This window comes from Saimiri boliviensis, chromosome X (assembly GCF_048565385.1).
Source record: "Saimiri boliviensis isolate mSaiBol1 chromosome X, mSaiBol1.pri, whole genome shotgun sequence".
Taxonomy (NCBI): Eukaryota; Metazoa; Chordata; class Mammalia; order Primates; family Cebidae; genus Saimiri; species Saimiri boliviensis.
This window is the reverse complement of record NC_133470.1, coordinates 131,899,065-131,926,691: the sequence shown is the minus strand read 5'-3', so window position 1 is coordinate 131,926,691 and position 27,627 is coordinate 131,899,065. Positions and strand designations below refer to the sequence as shown.

The 27,627-nt window shown below is 39.6% G+C and overlaps 1 protein-coding gene and 1 pseudogene across 8 annotated transcripts in view; one reads left to right on the top strand and one right to left on the bottom strand.

Moving 5' to 3' along the window:
- Positions 1–13,020, top strand: part of CENPI (centromere protein I) — a 71,097-nt gene extending 58,077 nt beyond the window's left edge. For all 8 annotated transcript variants that reach the window (XM_074392285.1, XM_074392281.1, XM_074392283.1 and 5 more), the window contains 2 exons: positions 9,353–9,394; positions 10,664–13,020. In XM_074392285.1, the coding sequence (XP_074248386.1) occupies positions 9,353–9,394; positions 10,664–10,819 (198 nt within the window). In that variant the 3' untranslated portion in view covers positions 10,820–13,020. The remainder of the gene's footprint in view (positions 1–9,352; positions 9,395–10,663) is intronic.
- An 11,995-nt stretch (positions 13,021–25,015) lies between these two features.
- LOC101053066 (small ribosomal subunit protein uS5 pseudogene) lies at positions 25,016–25,891 on the bottom strand (annotated as a pseudogene).
- Between the last annotated feature and the right edge of the window lie 1,736 nt (positions 25,892–27,627).

The following is a 27,627-nucleotide window of genomic DNA, read 5'->3' as shown; positions in this document are numbered from 1 at the left end:
TTGTTGAAAAGGCTACTCTTTCCCATTAAAATGTTTGGCACCCTTGTCTAAAATCAATGGACCACAGATGTATGGACTCTTAATTCTGTTCTATGGATCTATATGTCTATTCTCATGCCAGTAAATGTTGTCTTGATTAGTATAGCTTTGTAGTAAGCGTTGAAATCAAAAAATATGAGTTCTCTAACTTGTTCTTGTTTTTCAAGATTGTTTTGGCTATTCTTGATTCTTTGAAATTCCATATGAATTTTAGAACCAGCTTTTCAATTTCTATAAAGAATCCAGGCAAGGTGCGGTGGCTCATGCCTGTAATCCTAGCACTTTGGGAGGCCAAGGCGGGGGGATCACCTGAGGTCAAGAGTTCGGGATCAGACCGGCCAACACAGTGAAACTCTGTCTCTACTAAAAATGCAAAAATTAGTCAGGTGTGGTGGCATGTGCCTGTAATCCCAACTACTCTGAGAGGCTGAGGCAGGAGAATCACTTGAACCTGGGGGTGTGAAGGTTGCAGTGAGCCAAGATTGTGCCACTTCATTCCATCCAACCCAGGCAAAAGAGCAAAACTCTGTCTCCAAAAAAAAAAAAAGAAAAGAAAAAAGGTTCCGGCTGCAATTCTGATAGATAATGGCTTGTAATCTGTAGAAATTTGGGTAGTATTCTAATATAGATGATGGGGTGATGGAGGCAGCAAACCACCATGGCATGTATACACCTACATAACAAACTTGCATTCTCTGCACATGTACCCCAGAACTTAAAGTATAATAATAATAAAAACCAAAACCCCCCCCCAAAAAAAAAAAAAAAACCCTAGAGACAGTAAGACGTTTACAGAAAACAAGAGACCCAACAACATGGGCAGAAAATGAGAGGGCCTCCCAGTATAGTGAAGGCAAATCCAGGATAACAGCTGTGTCCCAGGCAAGGAGGGCAAACTAGGGTTAGAGCAAGTGGGAAGGTTTTGGGAAAGACTTGTTCAGAAAGATGGAGTAAATAGAATACTTCAAAAAAAAAAAAAGAAAGAAATTTGGGTAGTATTGCCATCTTAACAATATTGTCTTCCAATGCATAAACATCATGTCTTTTCATTTATGTAGGTCTTCAGTTTTTTTCAACAATGTTTTACAGTTTTCAGATTATAAATTTTATACTCCTTTTGTTAAATGTATTCCTAAGCATTGTGTTTTTTTTTTTAATATTATTGTAAATGGAATATTTTCCTTAATTTTAGTTTTGGATTGCTTATCGCTGTTATATAGAAATGCAATTGATCTGCATCTGTATATTGATCTTATATCTCATGTTGAACTCAATTATTAGTTTTTATAGCTTTTCATTATATGCCTTAGGATTTTCCATATACAAGATTATATCTTCTGCAAATGGATATAGTTTTGTTTTTTTCCTTACAAATTTGAATGCCTTTTCTTTGTCTTGCCTAATTGTACTGCCTAGAACTTCAGGTACTATGTCAAAAAAGAAAATGACTAGAATGGTCACTTAATTATAGGGAGAAACAGTTCACTTTGTCATTTGTCAGGTTGAGGAACTGCCCTTCTATTTCTAGTTTGTTGAATTTTTTTTCTGTTTTGGTTAAAATTTTTGTTGTTGAATGTTTTTTAAATTTTTTATTTTTTTTGAGACGGACCCTTGCTCTTGTTGCCCAGGCTGGAGTACAGTGGTGCAGTCTTGGCTCACTGCAACCTCTGCCTCCTGGGTTCAAGCAATTCTTTTGCCTCAGCCTCCCAAGTAGCTGGGATTACAGGCGCCCGCCACCATGCCTGGCTAATTTTTGTATTTTTAGTAGAGATGGGATTTTACCAGGCCAAGCTGGTCTCAAACTCCTGGCTTCAGGTGATCCACCTGCCTCAGCCTCCCAAAGTAATGGGATTACAGGCATGAGCCACTGCTATGCCAAATGATTTTTATTATAAATGGGTGTTAGATGTTGTGAAATGCTTTTTTGCATCTGTAAACATGGTTCTGTGTTTTTTGTCTTCTATTCTACTGATACAGTGTATTACATTAATTGAGGTTCAGATGCTTAACCAACCTTGCATTCCTAGAATAAATCCTGTTTGGTAATGGATAAGAATTCTCTTTTACACATTACTGGGGGTTTTTTGGGTAACACTATATAGCACAAGCTTACGAAATTCAGGAAGGGCAACCAAAAACTCTTCTGTTAAGTCTTTAGATTCTTGGAGACAAACAGATTCGATTATTGAAGAAAAAATGTTAAAGCATAAAATGACCAGTTTAGTTTGGAAAATAGCTCAGACTAGATTGTCATGTAAGACTTTTATGATGTAATGTTGAACTTAATAAAGACAAATGAGTCAAGTACAGCCATAAATATTTGTAATAATAATTATGATTTTTGAGCCAGCTTCTTAATGCAATGAAAAATAATAATAATAATTATGATGATGATGAAGATGCTGCTAATGTTTTACCTTGCCTTTGTTTAATAACTTATCCTCTTTTTTTTTTTTTTGAGACAGAGTTTTACTCTCATCGCCCAGGTTGGAGTGTAATGGCACAATCTTGGCTCACTGCAACCTCTGCCTCCTGGGTTCAAGTGATTCTCCTGTCTCAGCCTCCTGGGTAGCTGGGATTACCGGCATCTGCCAAAATACCTGGCTAATTTTTATATTTTTAGTAGAGATGGGGTTTCACCATGTTGGTCTCGAACTCCTGACTTGACCTCCCAAAGTGTTGGGGTAACAGGCATGAGCCACCACTCCTGGCCTTACCCTCTTTTTTTTAAGTGCCACAATATATGTTGACTCTTTAATTATCAAAGCAGTCTTGTGAGGTTGTAAGGTTAGGCACCATTATTCCCATCTGAAAAGTGAAGGAATAGCCTCAGGAAGGTTGATTTATTGCTTAAAGGGGAAAGTAATGAACAATTATTTATTTATTTATTTATTTATTTATTTATTTATTATTTTGAGATGTAGTTTAGGCTGGAGTGCAGTGGCACAATTTTGGCTCACTGAAACCTCTGCCTCCCGGGTTCAAGCAATTCTCTGCCACAGCCTCCCGAGTAGTGGGATTACAGGCACCCGGCACCATGTACTGCTAATCTTTTTTGTATTTTTAGTAGAGACGGGGTTTTGCCATCTTGGCCAGGCTGCTCTTGAACTCCTGACCTCATGATCCACCCACCTCAGCCTCCCAAAGTGCTGGGATTACAGGCATGAGCCACTGCACCTGGCCTTTTTTTTTTTGAGACAGAGTCTCGCTTTGTTGCCCAGGCTGGAGTACAGTGGTGCAGTCCTGGCTCACTGCAACCTCTGCCTTCCAGGTTCAAGCAATTCTACTGCCTCATCCTCCTGAATAGCTGGGATTACAGGTGTGCACCCCTACGCCCAGCTGATTTTGTATTTTTAGTAGAGGTGGGGTTTTACCATGTAAGCCAGGCTGGTCTTGGACTCCTGACTTCAGATGATCCACCTGCTTTAGCCTTCTGAAGTATTGGGATTACAGGCATGAGCCACCACACCTGGCCTATTTATTATTTTTTCAATGTTTTATTTCCATAGGTTTTTGGGCAACGGGTGGTATTTGATTACATGAGTAATTTATTTAGTGGTGATTTGTGAGATTTTGGTGTACCCATCACCCGAGAAGTATACACTGAATCCAATTTGTAGTCTTTTATCCCTCATCCCCTTCTCACCATTTCCCCAAGTCCCTCGAGTCCATTGTGTCATCTGATGCCTTTGCATCCTCATGGCTTAGCCTCCACTTATGAGTGAGAACATACAATGTTTTGTTTTCCTTTTTTTGAGATGGAGTCTTGTTCTATCGCCCAGGCTAGAGTGCAATGGTAGAATCTCGGCTCACTGCAACCTCCGCCTCCTGGGTTCAAGAGATTTTCCTGTCTCAGCTTTCTGACTAGCCGGGACTACAAGCACATGCCACCACGCCCGGCTAATTTTTGTATTTTTAGTAGAGACAGGGTTTTACCTTGTTAGCCAGGATGGTCCCGAACTCCTGACCTTGTGATCCGCCGGCCTTGGCCTCTGAAAGTGCTGGGATTATAGGCATGAGCCACCACTCCTGGCCACGATGTTTTGTTTTCCATTCCTGAGTTACTTCACTTAAAATAATAGTCTCCAATTCCATCCAGTTTGCTGTGAATGCCATTAATTGATTCAGTTTTATGGCTGAGTAATATTCCATTGTGTATATATGCCACAGTTTATTTATCCACTTATTGATTGATGGGTATTTGGGTTAGTTCCACATTTTTACAGTTGCAAATTGTGCTACTATACACATGCATGTGCAAGTGCCTTTTTTGTATAATGGCTTCTTTTTCTCTGGGTACTCAGTAGTGGGATTGGTGGATCAAATGGTAGTTTTACTTTTAGTTTTTTAAGGAATCACCATGCTATTTTCCATAGTGGTTGTACTAGTTTACATTCCCATCAGCAATGTAGAAGGGTTCCCTTTTCACTGTATCCACACCAACATCTATTATTATTATTATTATTTTTTATTACGACCAGGAAGTAACAATTATTGTATTGAAGACTTATGACTCATCAGACTTGGACTATAGTGTACATATATATGTTAGACCTCAAAGCCAGGTATCACTATCCCTGTTTTACAGGAGGGGAAGCTTAACTCAGAGGTAGAATAAATTGACCTTAGATCAGCTTAGGTGGTGTTGGTGTATAGAAATGCTACTGATTTTTGTGCATTGATTTTATATCTTGAAACTTTGCTGGAGTTGTTTCTCAGGTCTAGGAACTTTTGGGCAGAGACTGGGGTTTTCTTGGTATAGAAGCATATCATCTAAAAACAGATAGTTTGAGTTGTTATCTTCCTATTTGTATGCCTTTTATTTATTTATTTTTCTTGCCTGATTGCTCTAGCTAGGACTTCCAGCACTATGTTGAATAGGAGTGGTGAGAGAATGCATCCTTTTTTTTCCAGTTTTCAAGGGGAATGCCTCCAGCTTTTGTTTGTTCAGTATGATGATAGCTGTGGGTTTGTCATATATGGCTCTTACCATTTTGAGATATGTTCCTTCAATGCCTAGTTTGTTGAGAGTTTTGACTTGAAGGGAGACTGAATTTTATCAAAAGTCTTTTCTGCGTCAATTGGTTCTGATCATGTGGTTTTTGTTTTTAGTTATGTTTATGTAGTGAATCATATTTATTGATTTGTGTATATTGAACTAACGTTGCATCCCAGGGATAAAGCCCACTTGCTTTTGGTGGACTAGCTTTTTGATGTGCTGCTGGATTCAGTTTGCTAGTATTTTGTTGAGGATTTTTGCATCAGTGTTCATCAAGGATATTGGCCTGACGTTTTTACTGAGTTACTACTTTGAAAATGTTTCAAATTAGCCAGATTCTTTAGAGATAATTTAGTAAACTTTAATTTGGCCAGTTAGATCTCATTATTAAAGAATTCAGCTCACTTAATAAGTTGAAATATTTTAAACATGTAGAGCCTACATTTTGGGAAATTCCGAAGCTATGTGTTTTCTTATCACAAATTGCTTTTGAATTAACAACTAGTTGTTTCTTTATTCATTCAGCAAATATTTATTTGGTGTCCCTTCTGCTCCTGGCACTGGGACTACAGTGTTGAAGAAAATAGATGTCATCTCTGCCCAATGGAGTTTATATTATAATGAGGGCAAATGATAAGTAATAAAATGAAAAAAAAATAATTTTAAATTCTGATGAATGCTACAAAGAAAATAAACAGTGTGGGGTGAGATAGAGTCACTGTAGAGTTGTCAGGGATGGATGGTCCAGGAAGACCTTTTTGAGCAGATGACATTCGATCTAAGATTTCTTCTAAAGAATGAGAATCGGCCAGCTTGGAAATAAATAGAAGAGTGATGTAGGCAATGGGAATAGTAAATAAGACCAGTGTGGCTTAGCATTAAGGAACAAGAGGAAGAATGGAGTAAAATAAGGTTGGAGGGATGCAGGAGCCATCTATCTTACAGGTCCTTTTAAGAGTACAGTGGAAGGCCAGGCGCAGTGGCTCACACCTGTAATCCCCGCACTTTGGGAGGCTGAGATGGGCAGATCACGAGGTCAGGAGATCGAGACCACCCTGGCCAACATGGTGAAACCCCCATCTCTACTAAAAAATACAAAAATTAGCTGGGCGAGGTGGCACACGCCTGTAGTACCAGTTACTTGGGGGGCTGAGGCAGGAGAATTGCTTGAACCCAGGAGGCGGAGGTTGTAGTGAGCCAAGATTGTGCCACTGCACTCCAGCCTGGTGACAGAGCAAGACTTGGTCTCAAAAAAAAGAGTACAGTGGGAAACAATGGAATTTTTTTTTTTTTTTGAGACGGAGTTTTGCTCTTATTGCCCAGGCTGGAGTACAGTGGCACCATCTAGGCTCTCTGCATCCTCCGCCTCCTGGGTTCAAGTGATTCTCCTGCCTCAGCCTCCCAAGTAGCTGAGATTATAGGTGCCTGCCACCTCACCTGGCTAATTTTTGTATTTTTAGTTGAGACAGTTTCACCATGTTGGCCAGGCTTGTCTTGAGCTCCTGACCTCAGGTGATCTGCCTGCCAGCCTCCCAAAGTGCTGAGATTATAGGCATGAGCCACTGCGCCTGCCTGGAATGATTTTTAAGTAGGGTTGTAAAATGGTTTGAGTTGATGTTTAATGGAGATCACTTTTTTTTTTTTTTTTTTTTAAACAGAGTCTCGCTCTGTTGCCCAGGCTGGAGTGCAGTGGCATGATCTTGGCTCACCACAACATCCGCCTCCCAGGTTCTAGTGATTCTCATGCCTCAGCCTCCCTAATAGCTGGGATTGCAGGCTTGCACCACCACACCACACCCAGCTAATGTATTTTTAGTAGAAGCAGAGTTTCACCATGTTGGTCAGGCTGGTCTCGAACTCCTGACCTCAAGAGATCTGCCCACCTTGGCCTCCCAAAGTTCTGGGATTACAGGCATGAGCCACCATGCCTAACCAGTTTTGGTTTATTTTGAGACAGAGTTACGCTTTTGTTGCCCAGGCTGAAGTGCAATGGTGTGATCTCAACTCACTGAAATGTCCGCCTCCCTAGTTTAAGTGATTCTCCTGCCTCAGCCTCCCAAGTAGCTGGGATTCTGTAATCCGCCACCACGCCCAGCTACTTTTTTGTATTTTTAGTAGAGATGGGATTTCACCATGTTGGCCAGGCTGGTCTTGAACTCCTGACCTCAGGTGATCCACCCACCTCGGCCTCCCAAAGTGCTGGGATTACAGGCATGTGCCACCGTGCCTGACTGACTTTTTGTTTTTTTGACTTGAATACTTGGGTTGATGGTGGTTTTGTTTACTATTAAGAGGAATAATGATGAGAAAACAGGAGAGGTTATTTTGTTTTGTGGGGAGGACAATTTGAGAATCAAGTTCTGTTTGACCTACTTAAGTTTGAGATGCTTGTTAAACATCCAAGAAAAAAATGTTAGTAGACAGCTTTAAATAGGCGCGTGGTGCTCAGAAGAGAGGTTCAAGCTAGAGAAATAAATAAAATATGGAATTAATCAGTGAGTAGTATATTTATCAATTTCAAAAACTTTTTTTTCGCTTTCCTACTTCTAAGAGAGCAGATACATCTTGTGATCATTGTAGGTCAGGTAAGAATCATGATATATTTGTCATTTGTTATGGGAGTGTGCACAGGCAGACTGAAAAATCTGGAGACAATATTGGAGCATTGTTGTAACCTTCAAAAACCCAATGATTTGGAGGGAGGGAAGGCAGAAACAGTGATTCATACCTGTTATGGGTTTTCCTGAAGCAGAAGCCCAAAGTAGTTAGCTTTAAATAATTGAGACCCCAGCATCATTAGCTATTAGTTCTTTTAAGAAATGCATTGTATATTTCCAATAGCCAAGAGAGGACTTTGAATGTTCCCACAGCAAGGAAATAATGTTTATGGTGATAGATATGCTAATTACTATGATTTGATCCTTAAACAGTATATACACGTATTGAAACATTGCATTGTATCCCATAAATATGTACTATTATGTGTTAGTAAAAAGAAAAAAGAAATGCTACATCACCAATACTCTATGGCACAGAGAATGATGTGGTGTGAAAAAATATAGACATTCTACAACTCAGAGGAGTTGTACTTTGAATAGAGGAGTTGTAGTCTGAAGTTTTAGAAGTACTTTCACCAATTTATTTTGTTTATATTTATGTTTACAAAAATGAGGTATGATAAAAATCTGCCTACATCTGAACTCTTTTTCCTTTTCTTTTTTTAAATTTATTTTTATTTTTCTGGTAATGGCTATAAGCAAATAACTCTTAATCATTATAACAATTCTGTTAAAAAAGCATTGTGTTGTACATAGTTTATTTATTTAAATAGAGACAAGGTCTCATGTTGACCAAGCTGATCTCGAACTCCTAGTCTCAAGAGATCTGCCCACCTTGGCCTCCCAAAGTGTTGAGATTACAGGCATGAGACATTGTGCCCAGCCTGTTATGCATAGTTTAATAGGCAGTTTTCACTTAGCAATAATTTTAAAAATGTTATTTCTTAGAGCTGATAGATCTTAGATTCAGTGAAATACAGTAAGTGATAGTTAAAGCCAGGAAACACGGGACTAGCTAGGCTTAGAGATTTCATTTTTTTAAATTATTTTATTTTATTTTTTTAATGATCTCTCAGAAATTTCTGACAATAGTTGTACAAGTGGAAGTTACAGTGTTGGCTTGCAAAAGAGAACATAAATACTATTCACACTTGTTTAGTTGTACTAAAAGACCAAGTAATGCTATAGAATGTAACCTTATTTATTGTTATGCTAAGCTGTAAGTGGAAGGCATCCATTCATCCTGTACCAAATTCCTGTTTTTTGGAGTAAGATGCAAATGGAAATAGTGGAGCTAGTTTAAAATCAAATACCAGTTCAACCAAACTGATTTAATATTTTCATTTGTGTTGGGGAGATTTTATAAAGAATTAGTTTAATAGAATCTACCATGTACACAGCTTGCCTCACCAAACTTCCTCTTCATCTTTTAAGACTCAATTCAATGATCACATTCCTGAGAAAAACCTCTAACACCCTTCATCCCTAACCCTGGTGGCTAAGTACAGAATTTTAAAATGAAGCCATAGATTAGCAAAATGGTGCTCACTTTATCTACCGTGATTTTATTTCCCCTCTATTTGTGCTTCTAAGGAGAAAGAAATATGGAAGGTTATATAGTAGGTGTATATTTGAAAGGAATCCAAGAGTGATGGTTGGAATAAGCACCATCTTAATTTTCTGGTGATTGTGCTAACCAAGTATTTCCATCCCCATGTCTCCCCACTTGTTTTTTTTGTTTTGTTTTGTTTTTAAGGAAAGCGCAGAAGAAAGGACAGTAAACGTGAGCTCTATTCAGGTAAATAAATTTACTTTCATCATGTTGAGAGATTTCATACAGCTTAATTTCATCAAGAGAATGTAGACCTTTCCTTTTTTTCTAAGTCTTAAGCCTGCTGCCTCTACAAAGTCAAAATGAAGTGTTTGCCTTCCAAATTCATTACAGTGACTTTAATGTGATTTATTGGCACTTACTCTTTCTAGTCTTCTCTAGGATATAACTTTTCATAGCTTGACTCTTGCTGTTGTGACCACACATTGTCTTATTTTATGTAAGTACAGTTGCATGTATATAAAGTGTGACTGTAATGAGACTGATTTAACAAAACTGTACATAGGCCGGGCATGGTGGCTCTTGCTTGCAATCCCAGCACTTGGGGAGATTGAGGCAGGAGGGTCTCTTGAGGCCTGGATTTTTTTTTTTTTTTTTGAGAAGGAGTCTCACTCTGTCTTCCAGGCTGGAGTACAGTGGTTTAATCTCGGCTCACTGCAATTGCCTCCTGGGTTCAAGTGATTCTTGTGCCTCAGCCTCCTAAATAGCTGGGATTACAGGTGTGTACCACCATACTAGGCTAATTTTTGCTTTTTTAGTACATAAGAGGTTTCTCCCTGTGAGCCAGCTGGTCTCGAACTCCTGACATTAAGCGATCTGCCCACCTCAGCCTCCCAAAGTGCTGAGATTATAGACATGAGCCACTGGACCCAGAGGCCTGGATTTTGAGACCAGCCTGGGCAACATAGCAAGACCTACCTCTACTAAAATTTTTAAAAAACTAGCCGGGCATAGTGGTGCATGCCTGTGGTCCCAGTTACTCAGGAGGCTGAGGCAGGATGATTGCTTTAGCCTGGGAGGTTGAGGCTGCAGTGAACTGTGATCACTACTGCATTCCAGCTTGGGCAACAGAGCAAGACCCTGTCTCAAAAAATTTTAAAAAACATATAATTATGTCATTATCAAAAACTCTTGCTATTTACATGTTTCATATAGGCAGTAATATAATAATATCTGCTCCTATGTTATCTCCTAGAGTGTGAGAATAATGACACATTTCCATTTCACGGTACTTAATTTTTTTTTTGGTCGACATATAAAATGGATGCTTAGCCCTTGGAATTGGGTACTTTCTGGTTTAAATGTTACTTAGTGACTGAGCTTATTTCCTCCTTGAACTAACTTTTGATAGATGCGTGCAGGATCCTGCGAACTTTTCCTAGGGAAAGAGGGGGAAATAGAGAAAAAACATAGTAAAATATTCGATAAGTAATTTTCCTTTTTCTGTGCCTGCAGGGAAAGAAATGGAGCTGGTATTTGGACTATTTATTTTCACAGGGGTTACAAGGCTTGAAACTTTTTATAAGAAGTAGTGTTCATCGTTCTTCCGTTACCAGAGCAGAGGGCGTAAACTACAACAGTCAGTATTCAATGAATGTTAACATAAACTGAGCATACTGGACTAAACTCCTTCCTTGATGCTAGAGGCAAAGTGGCTCATCTTGAGTTCCTATTTTCATTTCACTGACTGCCACCCTCAAGGAGTACTCAGACTGACCTTCTGTTCATGGCTTAGGAGAGCCTTGGCGGGGCTAACTGATTTTTCAAGATGTAAATTCTTTAGCCTGCTAGTGAAAAATGACCCCTTCGTCATCAGGCTCTGCATTCTACCAAAGTGTATATAAAAAGACACATCTGTTTTGTGGTAGGATTTTTTCCACTTTTTTGTGTACTATTAGCTGCGTTGATGGAAGACAGCAGTAATATGTGGTGACAGGTAATTCACAGACATACACATGCAAAATACTTTGCTGCCTCTGGGGACATTCCCATTTTTCTTACTGTGAACAATAGCAGGAGCACCAAATTAACAGGATGTAACATGTATGGCTCTAAAAGCCCTAAGTAGTTGGTAACTTCCTGGGCCTTTAATCATAGCAATTTGATGAGGGAATGAAGGCAAGAGGATTTGTTGGGTAATCAAGACATTCCTGTATAATTTCATTTCATGAAACTGCTCTATTTTGTTTGTATATATATGTATATGTGTATGTGTGTATATATATGTGTGTCTGTGGCTTCAGTTTTTAAGTGTTGAGGACTAAATAAACTAACAGAAATTTTACTTTCAGAAGGAAGTCTGAAGTTTAAAAAAATTAATAATAACTAGAATATCTTACTGAAAATTTACTATAAAATTTTGCCCCAGTGCTACTAAATAACTCTCCCTTCTAATAAAATTTATATCATTCGAGAATAATCAAGCTGAATTAATTTTTGTCTTTAAGGATGCATACTCGGGGTTCTTTTTTTCCCCATTAAGAAAACCAAACCCTAAATTATATTATTGAATAGTGTTCAGACTAGAAGTCCCATTCATCCATTGACTCATTAATTGATTCAATACATATTTATTGAGCTCCTTACTCTGTGCCAGATACTCTTCTGTGTGCTGGTTATCCAGTTGTGACCAGTACAAAGTATCTGCGTTTTTTGTTTTTGATGAGATGGAGTCTCACTCTGTTGTCCATGCTGGAGTGCGGTGGTATGATCTCAGCTCACTGCAACCTCTACCTTCTTCTGGTTCAAGCTATTTTCCTGCCTCAGCCTCCTGAGCGGCAGGGATTATAGGTGCCTGCCACCATGGCCAGCTAATTTTTGTATTTTTAGTAGAGACAGGGTTTTGTCATGTTTGACATGGTGGTCTTGAACTCTTGACCTCAAGTGATCCAATTTGGCCTCCCAAAGTGTTGGGTTTACAGCCGTGAGCCACTGCACCCAACCCAAAGTACCTGTTTTTATGGAGTTTACATTCCAATGGAGAAGACAGACAATAACAATATAAGGAAATACAACATATCAAGTGCTATAAAGAAAAGGCAGGGAATGGGAATAGAATGTGTTGAATTTTGTCAAATGCTTTTTCTGTATCTTTTGAGATTGTCATATGGCTTTTGTCCTTCATTCTGTTAACATGATATATCATATTTACTGATTTGTATATGTTGAATCATCTTCACATCCCAGGATGAATTCCACTGGGACAGAATGGGTGAATTCTGAGTTTCAGAGATGAGGTGTACTGGAGAAGGGACAGGTTTGGAAGAATGTGGAATCAAGTTCTGTTTTGGCTATATAAGGTTGGAAATGCTGCTGTGTAGGCAATTGGATATCCAAGTCTGGCTTCAGGGTACAATTTGGGACTGGAAAAATTAATTTGAGAGTCATTAGGGAATAACTATAACTTCTGATGAGATCATCTAGTACAGCTAGAGAAGAGAAGGTGGCAAAAGATGGAGACCTAAGATACGCCATCTTTGAGAAGTAGAGGAGAAGAAGAGGAACCAGCAAAAGACCGAGAAGGACCCACCAGTGACCTAGAAGAAAAATCAGGAGACTGGTATTCTGGAAGCCATCAGAAGAAAGTGTTTCACAAAAGGAAGATAGTATTGAATGGTGTGGAATGTTGCCTGTATACCTGGAAAAAAAGCAACTTCGGCCGCTTTTTAAGTAAATGTGGTAGAGTTTGTACTGCAAATAACTTTCCACATAGCTTTTCAGATCATGTTTTGGTCCTTAAGATCATATAGAACTTTCCATTGTGAGAAGGGATTTGATTATTTTATCATTAAAGAAACTTTTCTAAACTTAAATTTATGTTCCAGAAGAAAAATCATTTTTCCCTTAGGTGTGTCTTTTTGTTCAATAATGATTCCCTGGGTATCTTTTTTCCCCACAAATAAAATACTTAGATGTACCTGGATACCTTTTTTTGTGCGTATTTCTTTTAATTTTTTAACCTACTTAAGATTACTTATATGGCAGTACAAAAAAGCCAAATGTAGTTATCTGAAAAATATTTTTCATGGCAAAAACCATAATAGTTAAATAAAGAATAGCTATTTTGCTTCAGTGCAAAACATGTCTAGACGATAAAAGAAATGGAAAATTTGGTTTATTATTGCAGTTGTACAAAAAGTATTTTTCTTTTTTTTTTAATTTTTTAAGTAGACACTTGGCATTCACAAAATATTTTTCTTTACTGAGTGTTTGTGTAGAATTGTTGTCATTATTAATATTGGCTTAATGTTCAATACTAAAGTTGCTATTAGAGTTCTAACATTTGTTTTCCTTTTTATTATACTTTTTCCTTCCTTTTGATCTTGGGGTTGATCTGGAAAGAAAAGTAAGTCAATGGTGTCACACATAACTTTTATTAACATAGTAGAATTGTCTACTAGAAAAGTTACGCTCTGTAATTCTTACTGAGATAATTTGCATTTATTATAGTTTACCTTCATGGGCAAACAGATTGCCTGAGCCATTTTGGACAAAATGCAGAAAGTATCAATGAATGAGCACATATTTAATAGACTGACATCCTGGGCATTTATGAGTATTCCAGCCTTAGATATAATGACACCTATGAAATTGAACAAGACTGAGTTTTTTTGCATTCCACCTTGCCCTTGCATCCATTTGTATCCAATTTTCTGCTACTTGGGTAATAAGAGAGAACATAGCATGTAATTTTTTTAAAGTAACCATTAATTCCAGCGTTTAAAAATTAGAAATGAATAATTTTTACATTTATAATCAGTTTCATGGACTGGGTTAAATTCTCAAACTTGATTACTACTTTCTGCATAATCAATTGAAAATTGGAATGTGGAGGACCTCTAGGTGGCACTATGAAGAGTTCAATGGAACTTTTTCCCAGAGAAATACCCATTTCATTGGTTAAAATTAGCAAAGGCAATCATTCGCAATCTCTGGAGAGTGATCAGAGGATTCGCAATAAATTGAAACTCAATATATTCAAACTTTACAGAACTCAATAATAGTGGAGGTCATAACATCTGAGCTAGAGGCTGCATTCATTTTCCCACCCAACTTCATGTTGCAGAAGAGCTATTGTGGAAGAGGTATTCCAGCAGGCATGGCCCAAATTGGAACTCCTATCCCCTCCAGATACTGCTTCATAATGCAGAGGCTCTCCCAAGGGAATGGGGTCAGTGCAAGCCTTAAAGACTGGCAAGACCTTGGCCCTTCCTGAGAAGCTTGACTTTATTTGTCCTGTGGAGCAACTTATGACTCTAGGAATTGCTGATAAGAATAGGATAACCCATTAGCAATATGTGCAGACTGGCGGCACAGTATAATACCTACAGAGGAAGACCAGCCAGAAGTTTAAAAGAGAGAGCAGAGAAAAAGCAAAGGAGGCCTTGCTAAAATCATGGTCATAGTTGGTGATATGGAAAAATGTACACATACATATATCATTCTCTCTGAAGCAACTGAAGGAGGAACTGCTTTGCTATTAGTTCCTCACTAAATGTGGGACAAAATAGTAAACTCCCTGAAGTGTGAAAGCAGTCTCCAAGCTACAGAGCAAACAATAAAGAATGAAAAAAACCGTATTGGACCTGGGCACGGTGTCTCACGCCTATAATCCCAGCACTTTGGGAGGCCGAGGCAGGTGGATCACTTGAGGTCAGGAGTTTTAAACCAGCCTGGTCAACATGGCGAAAACCCATCTCTACTAAAAATGCAAAAAATAGCTGGGTGTGGTGGCATGTGCCTGTAATCCCAGCTACTAGGGAGGCTGAGGCAGGAGACTTGCCTGAACCCGGGAGGCGGAGGTTGCAGTGAGCTGAGATTGCCCACTGCACTGCAGCCTGGGCAACAGAGCGGGACTCTGTCTCAAAAACAACAAAACAAAAAACTTTATTGACTCGGGAGTTTTAAGCACAACTTCTTATCTATCAGTGGCTGACTACTAAACTGTACTGACCCAAGGATGACCCTTAGGAAGCCAGATTTAAAAACAAAAACAAAAAAATCTAAATGGAGTCATTAGAGGCCGTACACTGGGGGAATGGACTTCACAGGATTAGTCTAGCCAGGTCACCAAATAAGTGAATAAACAACAGCGACAAAACCTGGAGCAGAGAGTATCATTATCCAGAGCTGCAACAATAGTACCTAAAGTGTTCAGTGCAGTAAAATGAGGCGTGGAAAGAAAGAGGAACATGTGATTCATACACAGGAAAAAAGACTAGAAGTTATCTTGATGAGGACCGGATATTGAACTTAGTGACCAATGACTTCAAAGCAGCTATTATAAGTATCTTCAAAGAAATTAAAGAAACTGTTTAATTAAAGGGAGATATGATGACAATGACTATCAATAAAGTATAGTGGATACACATACGCCATTTGTATACGCAGAAATGGAAATTCTGGACCTGGAAAAAAGTGAAGAAAAATGAATGGAGCCTTAGAGAAATGTGGGACACAAATATGCTCATAATGGGAATACTAGAAGAGGAGAGAAGGAGACAGAGAAAGTACAAATAATGGTTAATAATGTGCCAAACTTGATGAAAAGCAATCTATACATCAAACAAGCTCAAGGAAATATAAGCAAGTCAAATCCAGCAATATACAGTTATGTACCACCACATAACGACATTTTGTGAAACAACCTCAGGCGGGTCCTTCAGGTGGCATTCCAGAAGAAGGCATTGTTATCATCCGAGATGACGGCTCCATGCTTGTTAGTGCCCCTGAAGACCTTCCAGTAGAATGAGATGTGGAGGTGGAAGACAGTGATATTGATGATCCTGCCCTGGTGTAGGCCTAGCCTAATGTGTTTCTGTGGCTTAATTTTTTTTAAAAGGGGAAAAAGTTAGAAATAAACTTACAAAAATGTAAAGAAAATATTTTGTACAGCTGTACAATGTGTTTGTGTTCTAAGTGTTATTACAAAAGAGTGAAAAAAGTTAACAAATTTGAGTTTATAAAGTAAAAAGTACAGTAAGCTAAGGCTAATTTATTGAAGAAAAGCTTTTTATAAATGTAGCCTAAGTGTGCAGTGTTTATACGGTCTACAGTATTGTGCAGTAATGTTCTAGGCCTTCACGGTCACTCACTGATTCACCCAGAACAACTTCTAGTCCTGCAGGTTTCATTCTTGTTAAATGCTGTATAGAAGTATACTGCTTTGTACCTTTTATGCGGTATTTTTACTGTACTTTTTCTGTGTTTAGATGTGTTGAGACACACAAATACTTTGTGTTTCAGTTGCCTATAGTATTCTGTTCAGTACAGGAGCATGCTGTTCAGGTTTGCAGCCAAGGAGTAATAGGCTATGCCATAGACCCTTGATTTGTGTAAGTATACTACTCTGTGATGTTCACATAATAAAATCACCTAACACATTTCTCAGGACATGGCTCTGTTAAGAGGTGCATCGTGTCCTTTGTAGGGACATGGTTGAACCTGAAAACCATCATTCTCAGCAAACAGACACAAGAGCAGAAAATCAAACACCTCATGTTCTCACTCATAGGCGGGTGTTGAACAATGAGAACACATGGACACAGGGAGGGGAGCACTACACACTGGGGTCCGTTGGGGGGAAATGGGGGAGGGACGGAGGGGGGTGAGGAGTTGGGGAGAGATAGCATGGGGAGAAATGCCAGATCTAGGTGAGGGGGAGGAAGGCAGCAAATCACACTGCCACGTGTGTACCTATGCAACAATCTTGCGTGTTCTTCACATGTACCCCCAAACCTAAAATGCAATAAAATAAAAATTTTTTAAAAAGATGAAAAAAAAGAGGTGCATGACTACATAAAAAGAATTATACTTCATGACAAACTGGGGTTTATCCCAGGAATGCAAGATTGATTTAAAATCCAAAAGGCAGTTAATACACCATATCAAAACATTGTTTTAAAAAAGTAGACAGTCTAATAAATGCAAATGTATCTATGTTCATAGATTAGAAGAAAATGTTGTTAAGATAGCGATAGATTTCCAATGCAGTCTTTTTTTTTTTTTTTTTTTTTTTTTTTTTTTTTTTCTGAGACAGGGTCGTGCTCTGTTGCCCAGGGTGGACAACCTGGGCACAAACAAGCCTCCCACTTCAGTCTCCCAAATAGCTGGGACTACAGGCATGTGCCATCATGCCCAGCTAATTTTTGTATTTTTTGTAGAGACAGGGTTTTGCCATGTTGCCCAGGCTGGTCTTGAACTACTGGGCTCAAGCGATCTGCCTGCCTCGGACTCCCAAAGTTCTGGGATTACAGATGTGAGCCACTGCACCTGGCCTCTAGTGCAGTCTCTGTTGAAATCCCAATTGGCATTTTACAGAAATTGACAAGCTTAACCAAAAATTAAAATGGAACTGAGGGACCCCAGAACAATATATTTTTCAATATTCTTTTTTTTATCAATATTGTTTCAATAATCAAAATGATATTGAAAAAACTTGGAAAACTCACATTTCTCAATTTCAAAGACTACAACGCTATGTTAATCAAGACAGTGGGATACTAGCGTAAAGGTAGACATAGGTCAATGGGATGGAATTGAGAGCTGAGGGATAAACCCATACATTTAGGCCCAATGTGCTTTTCCACAAGGGAGCCAACACAGTTCAATGGGGGAAAGAATAGTCCCCCATTGTACTGGGACAATACAATAGTTGAGAAGATTATCATGAAACAATATTTTAAATGAAAAGACTTAATATTACATTATGATACTGTGACAACTGGATATCTCCATTCAGAAGAATCCATTTGGGCCTCTGTATCACACCATACATAAAAATTAAAACGGATTTAAAAACCTAAATATAAACCCAGAAACCAAATAACTTTTTTTTTTTTTTTTTGAGACAAAGTAACACTCTCATCTACGCTGGAGGGCAGTGGCACAAACATGGCTCACTGTAGCCTTGACCAGGCTCATGCAATCCTCCTGCCTCAGCCTCCTAAGTAGCTGGGACCACAGGCATGCCCCACCATGCCTGGCTAATTTTTTGATTTTTTTATAGAAACGGAGTCTGTTGCTCAAGCTGGTCTCGAACTCCTTTGATCAAATGATCATCCCACTTCAGCTTCCCAAAGTTCTGGGATTACAGGCGTGTATCACTATGCCTGGCCCTACAGACTTTTAGATAAAACATAGGAGTATGCATTTGTGATATTGGTTTGGGCAGTGATATCTTAGCTATGACAGCAAAGGCATATATAATAAAAGAAAAAAATGAACTTTATTGTCGTTAAAAACATTTGTGCTTCAAATCACACCATTAAGGGATCCCTGGTGGAAACAAAATGAGAGGAAATATTTGCGAATCATATACCTGATAAAAGTTATTTAAAATATATAAATAATTTAAAATTAAGATTTTAAAATGGGCCAAAGATCTGAATATTTCTCCCCAGAAGGATATGCAAATGGATAATAAGAACATGGGACAGGCCGGGCGTGGTGGCTCATGCTCGTAATCAAAGCACTTTGGAAGCGAAGGCGGGCGGATCACCTGAGGTCAGGAGTTCAAGACCAGCCTGACCAGCATGGTGAAACCCCGTCTTAAAAAAAAAAAAACAAAAAAAAAAAAACAAGGAACAGCCGGTCATGGTGGCTCATGCCTGTAATCCCAGCCCTTTGGGAGGCTGAGGTGCGTGGATCATGAGGTTAGGAGTTCAATACCAGCCTGACTAACCAACATGGTGAAACACTGTCTCTACTGAAAATATAAAAATTAGTGGAGCGTGGTGGCACGTGCCTGTAATCCCAGCTACTCAGGAGGCTGAGGCAGGAGAATCACTTGAACCTAGGAGTCAGAGATTGCAGTGAGAGGAGATCATGTCACTGCACTCTAGCCTGGGCGACAGAGCAAGACTCCATCTGAAAAAACAAAAAAACAAAAAACATGCAACAATGCTGAACATTATGAGTCATTAGGTAAATTCAAATCAAAACCACAATGGTCTGCAACTTCATACCCTGTAGGATAGACAGGCATAATAAGATAGATAATAACTAGTGTTGGGGGATGTGGAGGAATTGAAATATTCATACATTGCTGGTTGGAATGTAAATGTTGCAGCCAGTTTGGAATAGTTTGATAGTTGCTCAAAATTTCAGAGTGGCCATATGAACCTGCAGTTCCACTGGATGTATCACTAAAAGAAATGATATGTCCTCACAAAAGCTTGAACACAGATTGTTCATTGCAACATCATTTTTAATAGCTAAAAGATGAAACAATGCAAATGTCCAACTGATGAATGAGTAAAGTATGCTATACCCATTTAACAGAATACTGTTTGGCAGGAAAAAAAAAAACCATACATATTATGACATGGACAATCCTCAAAGACATCATGCTATATGAAATAATCCAATCACAAAACACATATTTTATGGTTCTACTTATATGAAAATGTCCACAATACGTAAATGCATAAAGACAGAAAGTAGTTAAGTAGTTGCCTAGGGCTGATGGGGATAGGTTGGCAGGTAATGGGGAGTGACTCTTAATGGATAAGAGGTTTCTTTTTCAGGTAATGAAAGTGTTTTAAGCTATGTAAATATAAAAACCACTGAATTGTACATTTTAAATGGATAAATTGTTACATAAATTATATCAATGTTTAAAAACTTGTAAGGACTATTTTAAGTCCTGCTTTGGAGAAGGGTGAGTAATCTTAAAGATCTTATATTTGCATAGTGATCACCTTAATTGTATAAAAATACATTTAGAAAAATTATACTCATAAAATCATTATTTGCTTATCTTCTGTCTCAATCCCTGCCCTCCAGGAAGTTAGGAATATGCAAAGAGGATTGTATATGATCATTGTGCACCTCTTAAGTAGTTGTGGAAATTCTTTTTTTATTTTTCTTTTTTGAAACAGTCTTGCTCTGTTGCCAGGCTGGAGTGCAGTGGCATGATCTTGGCTCACTGCAACCTCTACCTCCCATGTTCAAGCAGTTCTCCTGCCTCAGCCTCCTGAGTAGCTGGGACTACAGGCGTGTGCCACTACACCCAGCTAATTTTTGTATTTTTAATAGAGACAGGGTTTCACCTTGTTGGCCAGGATGGTCTCTATCTCTTGACTTCATGATCCACCCCCCTCGGCCTCCCAAAGTGCTGGGATTACACGTGTGAGCCACCGCGCCCGGCCTGTTTTTTTGGAGGCAGAGTCTCACTCTGTCACCCAGGCTGGAGTGCAAGGGTGTGATCTTATCTCACTGCAACCTCAACCTCCTGGGCTCAAGGGATCCTTCCACCTCACTCTCCCAAGTAGCTGGGACTACAGGCACGCACCACCACACCTGGCCAATTGCAGGAATTTTTAAAAGTGAATTTTGGATTTACTGGATATCCCATGAGATACCATTTGACCTAGCAATCACATGACTGCGTACATATCCAAAAGAAAATACATTTTCTTACCAAAGAAAAAATGCACTCATGTGTTCATTGCAGCACTATTCACAGTCACAAAACATGGAATGAAACTAGGTGCCCATCAGTGGTATATTGGATGAGGAAAATATGGCACATATATACCATAGAATACTACATAGCCATAAAAGACAAACTTATATCCTTTGCAGCAACAGAGATACCAGCTGGAGACCATTATGGTCAGCAAATTGATGCAGGAACAGAAAGCCAAATACCACGTGTTCACCCTTATAAGTGGGAGCTAAACATTGAGTACTCAGGGACATATGGCCACAGAGACACTGGGGATTACTAAAATGGGGAGGAAGGAGAACAAGAGTTGAAAAACTGTTGGATACCATGCTCAGTACCTGGGTGATGGGGTTAATCATACCCCAAACCTCAGCATCACACAATATGCCCAGGTAACAAACTTGCACATGTACCACCTGAATGTAAAATAAAAGTTGAAATTAAAAAAAAATTTATTAAACTATTTAATTTCAGGTGAGGATTGTAACAATTAGGCTCATTTCAATAACAACCCCATTTTTAAGATACTCTGAAAAAATCTTAGCAATGTTTAGAATCCTGTGTTATTGCTTTAGTCCGTTGATTGTTTCCTTTGCTGTACAACAGCTTTTTAGATTATATAGCTCTACCACCTACCCCTGCTGGGTATTTACCCTACTATAAGGAAATAAGAATTCTACCTCTGCAATTTAGCCTCTACAGTTGCAGGGAAAGCTAAAGTAAAGAAAATGATCCTACCACTTCCATGGACGGGAAGAAAGAAAATGGAAAGAAAATGAGCATGTTGTGCTGAATGGGGGAGTTAGAATAAAATTGCAGTTTCTTGTTCTAACTTCAAAGACTATTTCCCCTTGTGTTTGGAAATGAATTGAGCTGAAGGAAAGAGCTGAAGGAATCTTGGCCTGTATCTTAGCTTCTAGAGGTTGGACAGTAATTGAGCCTTTCTAAGATCTACACTTCTGTTTTTGGTTGATGCATAATATTTGTATGTATTTATGGGGTGCATGGGATACATCATTACATGTACAGATTGTAATGATGAAGTCAGGGTACTTGGGATGTCTAACATCTCAAGTACTTATTATTTCTGTGTTGGGAACATTTCAAGTCCTCTATTCTAGCTATTGAAATATACAATACATTGTTAACTATAGTTACCCTCCTGTGCTGTCAAATATTAGAACTTATTCCTTCTATCTAACTGAATGTACCCATTAATTAATCACTCTTTATCCTCACCCAACCCACACCAAGCCCATGCCCTTCCCAGTTTCTGGTATCTATCATTCTACTCTCGACCTCCATAAGATCAACTTTATTAGCTCCCACATATGAGTGAAAATATGTGATATTTGTCTTTGTGGGCCTGGCTTATTTCACTTAACATAATGACCTCCAGTTCCATCCACATTGCTTCAAATGACAGGATTTTATTTTATTTTATTTTATTTATTTTTTTTTTTGAGACAGCCTCCTTCTGTTGTCCAGGCTGGAGTGCAGTGGCGCAATCTCAGCTCACTGCAAGCTTCGCCTCCTGGGTTCAAGCAATTTTCCTGCCTCAGCGTCCTAAGTAGCTGGGATGACAGGTGCACACCACCAGGCCCAGCTAGTTTTTTTTAGTAAAGATGGGGTTTCACCATATTGGCCAGGTTGGTCTCAAACTCCTGGCCTCCTGATCCACCCACCTCCGCCTCCCAAAGTGCTGGGATTACAGGCATGAGCCACTGCACCCAGCCGTAGGATTGTATTCTTTTATAGATGGTAGTATTTCATTGTATGTGTGTATGTATGTGCATTTTTTTTTTTTTTTTGAGACAGTTTCACTCTTGTTGTCCAGGCTGGAGTGCAATGGTGCGATCTCAGCTCACTGCAACCTCTGCCTCCTGGGTTCAAGTGATTCTCCTGTCTCATCCACCCAAGTAGCTGGGATTATAGGCGTGCACCATCATGCCTGGCTAATTTTGTATTTTCAGGAGAGGTGGGTTTTCTCCATGTTGGTCAGCCTGGTCTTGAACTCCTGAACTCAATGCCATTTTCTCACCTTAGCCTCCTGAGTAGCTGGGATTACAGGTGCCTGCCACCACGCCCAGCTAATTTTTGTTTTTAGTAGAGATGGGGTTTCACCATGTTGGCTGGGCTGATCTCGAACTTCTGACCTCAGGTGATCTGCCTACCTCGGCCTCCCAAAGTGCTGGGATTGCAGGCGTGAGCCACCTTGCCCAGCCTGTATGTGCAATTTTAATCCACTAATCCACTGATGGATATTTAGGTTTATTACATATCTTTCTATTGTGAATAGTGCTGCAGTAAGCTCACAGGTGTCTCTTTGATATACTGATCTATTTTCCTTTGGATAAATACCGAGTAGTGGGATTCCTGGAACATATGGTAGTTCTATTTTTAGTTTTTTGAACCTCCCATACTGTTGTCCGTGGTGGCTATACTAATTTACAATCCCACCAACAGTGTATAAGCATTCCCCTTTCACATCTTTGCCAGCATGTTATTTTTTTCCTTTTTAATAATAGCTATTCTAACTGGGGTAAAATGATATCTTATTATAGTTTTGATTTGCATTTCCCTGATGATTAATGATGTTCAGCATTTTTATTCATATACCTGTTAGGAAGTTACATGTCTTCTTTTAAGAACTGTCTATTCATGTCCTTTGCTCACTTTTTAATGGGTTTGTTTTATCCTGTTGTTTGAGTTATCTGTATATTTAGGATATTAGTTCCTTGTAGCATGAATCATTTGCACATATTTTCTTCAGTTCAGCAATGTCTCTACTCTGTTGATTGTTTCCTTTGCTGTGCAAAAGGTTTTTATTTATATAGTCCTATTTGTCTGTTTTTGTTTCTGTGCTTTTGAGGTCTTAGCCGTAAGTTCCTTGCATAGACCAATGTTTTATAATCTCAGGTCTTATGTTTCAGTCTTTACTGTGCTGAGTTGATTTTGTATATGGTGATGTTTGTGATTTCCTCAGTGGTTTAGGATGCTATTATTGGTTGAGGCTGTGGTGAAGTTTTTCCGGGGACAGGGACACCACATGGGCCTGTCCTTGGTCCCTTGATCTGAGTGGTGGGCTGAATGTACTTGTCCTTGTGTCTCAGCATGATGTATGTTGACACCAGTGTTAGATCCAGGTGGGCTGTCTTTTGGGCTCCTAGGTGGCTTGCTTGGGTTCAGGCGATTCTCCTGCCTTAGCCTCCTGAGTAGCTGAGACTACAGGCACAACGCCACCACGCCTGGCAAATCTTTGTATTTTTGGTAGAGATGGGGTTTCACCATGTTGGTCAGGATGGTCTTGATCTGACCTTGTTATCTACCTGCCTTGGCCTCCCAAAGTGCTGGGATTATAGGCATTAGCCACCATGCATTTTTGAAGTGGGGTATTGAAGTCTCCAGCTCTTGTGGTTGAATCATATATTTCTCTTTTCCATTTTGTCAAGACTTTTTCCTGTATTTTGGAGCTTTATTGTTAGATGCATATATATTTATAAATGTTACATCTTCTTGATGGATTCACCCACACACACACTCCTTTTTTGTCTCTAGCAACAACTTTTATCATAAAGTTTGTTTTCTCTGCCATTAGTATAGCTGCTCCAACTCTCTTTTGGTTAGTTTGCATAAAAATTTTTTTTTTTGGCTGGGCACGGTGGCTCACACCTGTAATCCTAGCACTTTGGGAGGCTGAGGTGGGTGGATCACTTGAGTTCAAGAGTTCAAGACCAGCCTGGCCAACATGGTGAGACCCTGTTTCTATTAAAAATACAAAAATTAGCCAGGCATGGTGGCGTATGTCTGTAATCCCAGCTACTTGGGAGGCCGAGGCACGAGAATCGCTTGATCCTGGGAGGTGGAGGTTACAGTGAGCAGAGACTGCGCCACTGCATTCCATCCTGGGCAACAGAGTCTCAAAAAAAACCAAACTATATATATATATATATATATAGTTTTGTATATATATATGTGTATGTATATATAGTTTTGTATATATATATAGTTTTTTATATATATGTATGTGTGTGTGTATATATATATATATTTTTTTTTTTTCCTTACTTTCTACCTATTTGTATCTTTGGATCTAAAGTTTTTTTTGTTGTTGTTATAGACAGCATATAGTTGGATAATGCTTTTAAAATCTCATATAGAACATAGCTATTTTCTAGTGTAACATCATTCCCTTGTTATTTCATTTACTGTGTCTTTTAAAAATAATTTTTAGTGATTGCTCCGAGTATTGCAATTACCATTTTAACTTTAAACAATCTAATTTGGATGAACAGTAACTTGATTTCAATAGTATATGAAGATTTTGTTCTTTTTTTTTTTTTTTCAATGTTAATTCACTTTATTTTTCTTGTATAAAAACCCTATGTTGTAGCCACAGCTGGAGCTTGGGTCCTCTGCACCGAGACTCTGGTGTGGGTCTTGACGAGGTGGTCAGTGAATTCCTGATAGGGAGACTTGGTTAATACAGTCTCCTTCCAGAGATCAGGGGTCAGGTAGCTTTAAGTCTTAGAGATGGCATCAAACGTGGCCTTGGCAAAGTTGCTCTAGGTGGCAGTGCAGCCCCTAGCTGAGGTGTAGCAGTCATTGATACCAGCCATCATGAGCAGCTTCTTGGGCACAGGTGCTGAGACGATGCCAGTGCCCCTGGGCGCGGGGATGAGGCGCGCACCAGCACAGAGCCACAGCGGCCTGTCACCTTGCAAGGGACGGTGTGGGGCTTGCCGATCTTGTTCCCCCAGTAGCCTCTGCACATAGGGACAATGGAGAGCTTGGCCAGGATGATGGCCCCACGGATGGCAGTGGCCACATCCTTGGAACACTTAACACCCAGACCGACGTGACCATTTTAGTCCCCAGTAGCAACAAACTCCTTGAACCTGGTGCGCTGGCCAGCACGAGTCTCTTCTGCACCGGCATAATCTTCAAAACCTCATCCTTGAGAGAGGCCCCCAGGAAAAAGTCAATGATCTCAGCTTCCTTAATGGGCAGAGAGAAGAGATAGATCTCCGGAGATTTAATCTTCATGTCTTTGACCAGGCGGCCCAACTTGGTGACAGGCATCCACTTCTTATTCTCAGCTTTGCCTCCGCGAGCTCCGCGGCCTCGGCGCGATACCACTGCCGAAACCTCCTCGGAAGCCACCGCGGTTCCCCATCCCAGGGCCCCCAGGGCCTCTGGCCCCGTCCCCCTGCTGCACCGTCGTCGTCCGCCATTTGGTGTTTTATCCGAGAAGAAGAAGATGAAGATTTTGTTCTTTAGTAGCTCCGTCCTAACCCTCCTTTATGCTGTTGTTACCACAAATTACATGCGTATACATTGGGTGTATTTTAATACAGATTTATACTTCTTCTTCTATGCAGTTGTCTTTTAAATAAGACAGGCAAGAAAAAGCATTATAAAAAACACATTTATACTGTATTTATTTATTTTTTTTTTTTGAGACGGAGTTTCGCTCCTGTTACCCAGGCTGGAGTGCAATGGCGCGATCTCGGCTCACCGCAACCTCCGCCCCCTGGGTTCAGGCAATTCTCCTGCCTCAGCCTCCTGAGTAGCCGGGATTACAGGCACGTGCCACCATGCCCAGCTAATTTTTTGTATTTTTAGTAGAGACGGGGTTTCACTATGTTGACCAGGATGGTCTCGATCTCTTGACCTCGTGATCCACCCGCCTCGGCCTCCCAAAGTGCTGGGATGACAGGCTTGAGCCACCGCGCCCGGCCTGTATTTTATTTTATTATTAATTTTTGAGACAGAGTTTTATTCTGTCATCCAGGCTGGTGTGCAGTGGTGTAATCTCGGCTAACTACAGCCTTAATCTCCTGGATTCAAATGATCCTCCCACCTCAGCCTCCCAATTAGCTGGGACCACAGGCATGTACCACCACACCTGGCTAATTTTTATATTTTTAGTAGAGACAGGGGTTTCACCATGTTGACCAGGCTGGTCTCAAACTCCTGATCTCAAGAGATCTGCCCACCTTTGCCTCCCAAACTGCTGAGATTACAAGCATGCGCCATTGTGCCTGGCCATACTTTTCTTATGTATTTGCATCACTCATCATTTTTTGTTGAAAACTGGACTTTTGAATAATCTGATGTGACAATCTGGGAAATCAGATGCTCTCCCTTCACCAAGGTTTATTGTTGTTTTGACTTGTTTTTACTAATGTGGGTGGGTGGTCGTTTTAGGGATTTCTCTGAACTAGTAACTAGTCTGTATTGTTTGTCATATGTGACCACTGAATTCTCTACTCAGCTATCTTAGAGATTAGTTCATGATTGGACAGAGAGCTTCTTCAATGGCCAGAACCAGCAAATCTCCTAGTCTTTGTCAAAGAATGTGCATGTTGGGGTGTACTTTCAACAATCAGCTAGGCCATTAACAATTCTGCCTTAGCTTTCAATTCCTGATAGTGCAAAGGCTCAAGGTCAGCTAGACATAACAATGCGGGGTGTTCTTGAGTCTTTTTAGAGCATATATACAGTCCTATGCATGCTTATGCTCTTCTAGATTTTCTGGAAAATGTAGGTTTTCAAAGTGCTTATAGATATCTTCTTCCCCTATTTTTCTGTTTACATTTTTTTGTTAGTCTATTGTGTACCTTAGCCTTAGGCAGCTACAAAGCTAAATCACTTGCCTGTATTTGTTCTTGACGGATACTCCCCCTGGAGAAGGCTTTTTGCACTGTGTTATCTCTGAATCAGATCGAATATAGACAGCCTTGCAAGTGGTGTTTTCCAGGGAACCACCAGACGTATATAATAATGACGGTTGTTTAGGAATGAAGCTTTGAATAAGCTCCCATTTTTTCTGCTCCCTCACGTGTCAGCCAGGCTGCTGGTTTTCTTCATAAATGTGGGCTGTAACTTTTTAAGGCTACTGAAGAGCTAGAGAGTGGAAGATGGAACTAGGACAAGTTAAAATGACATAAATCTCACTTTTCTTACA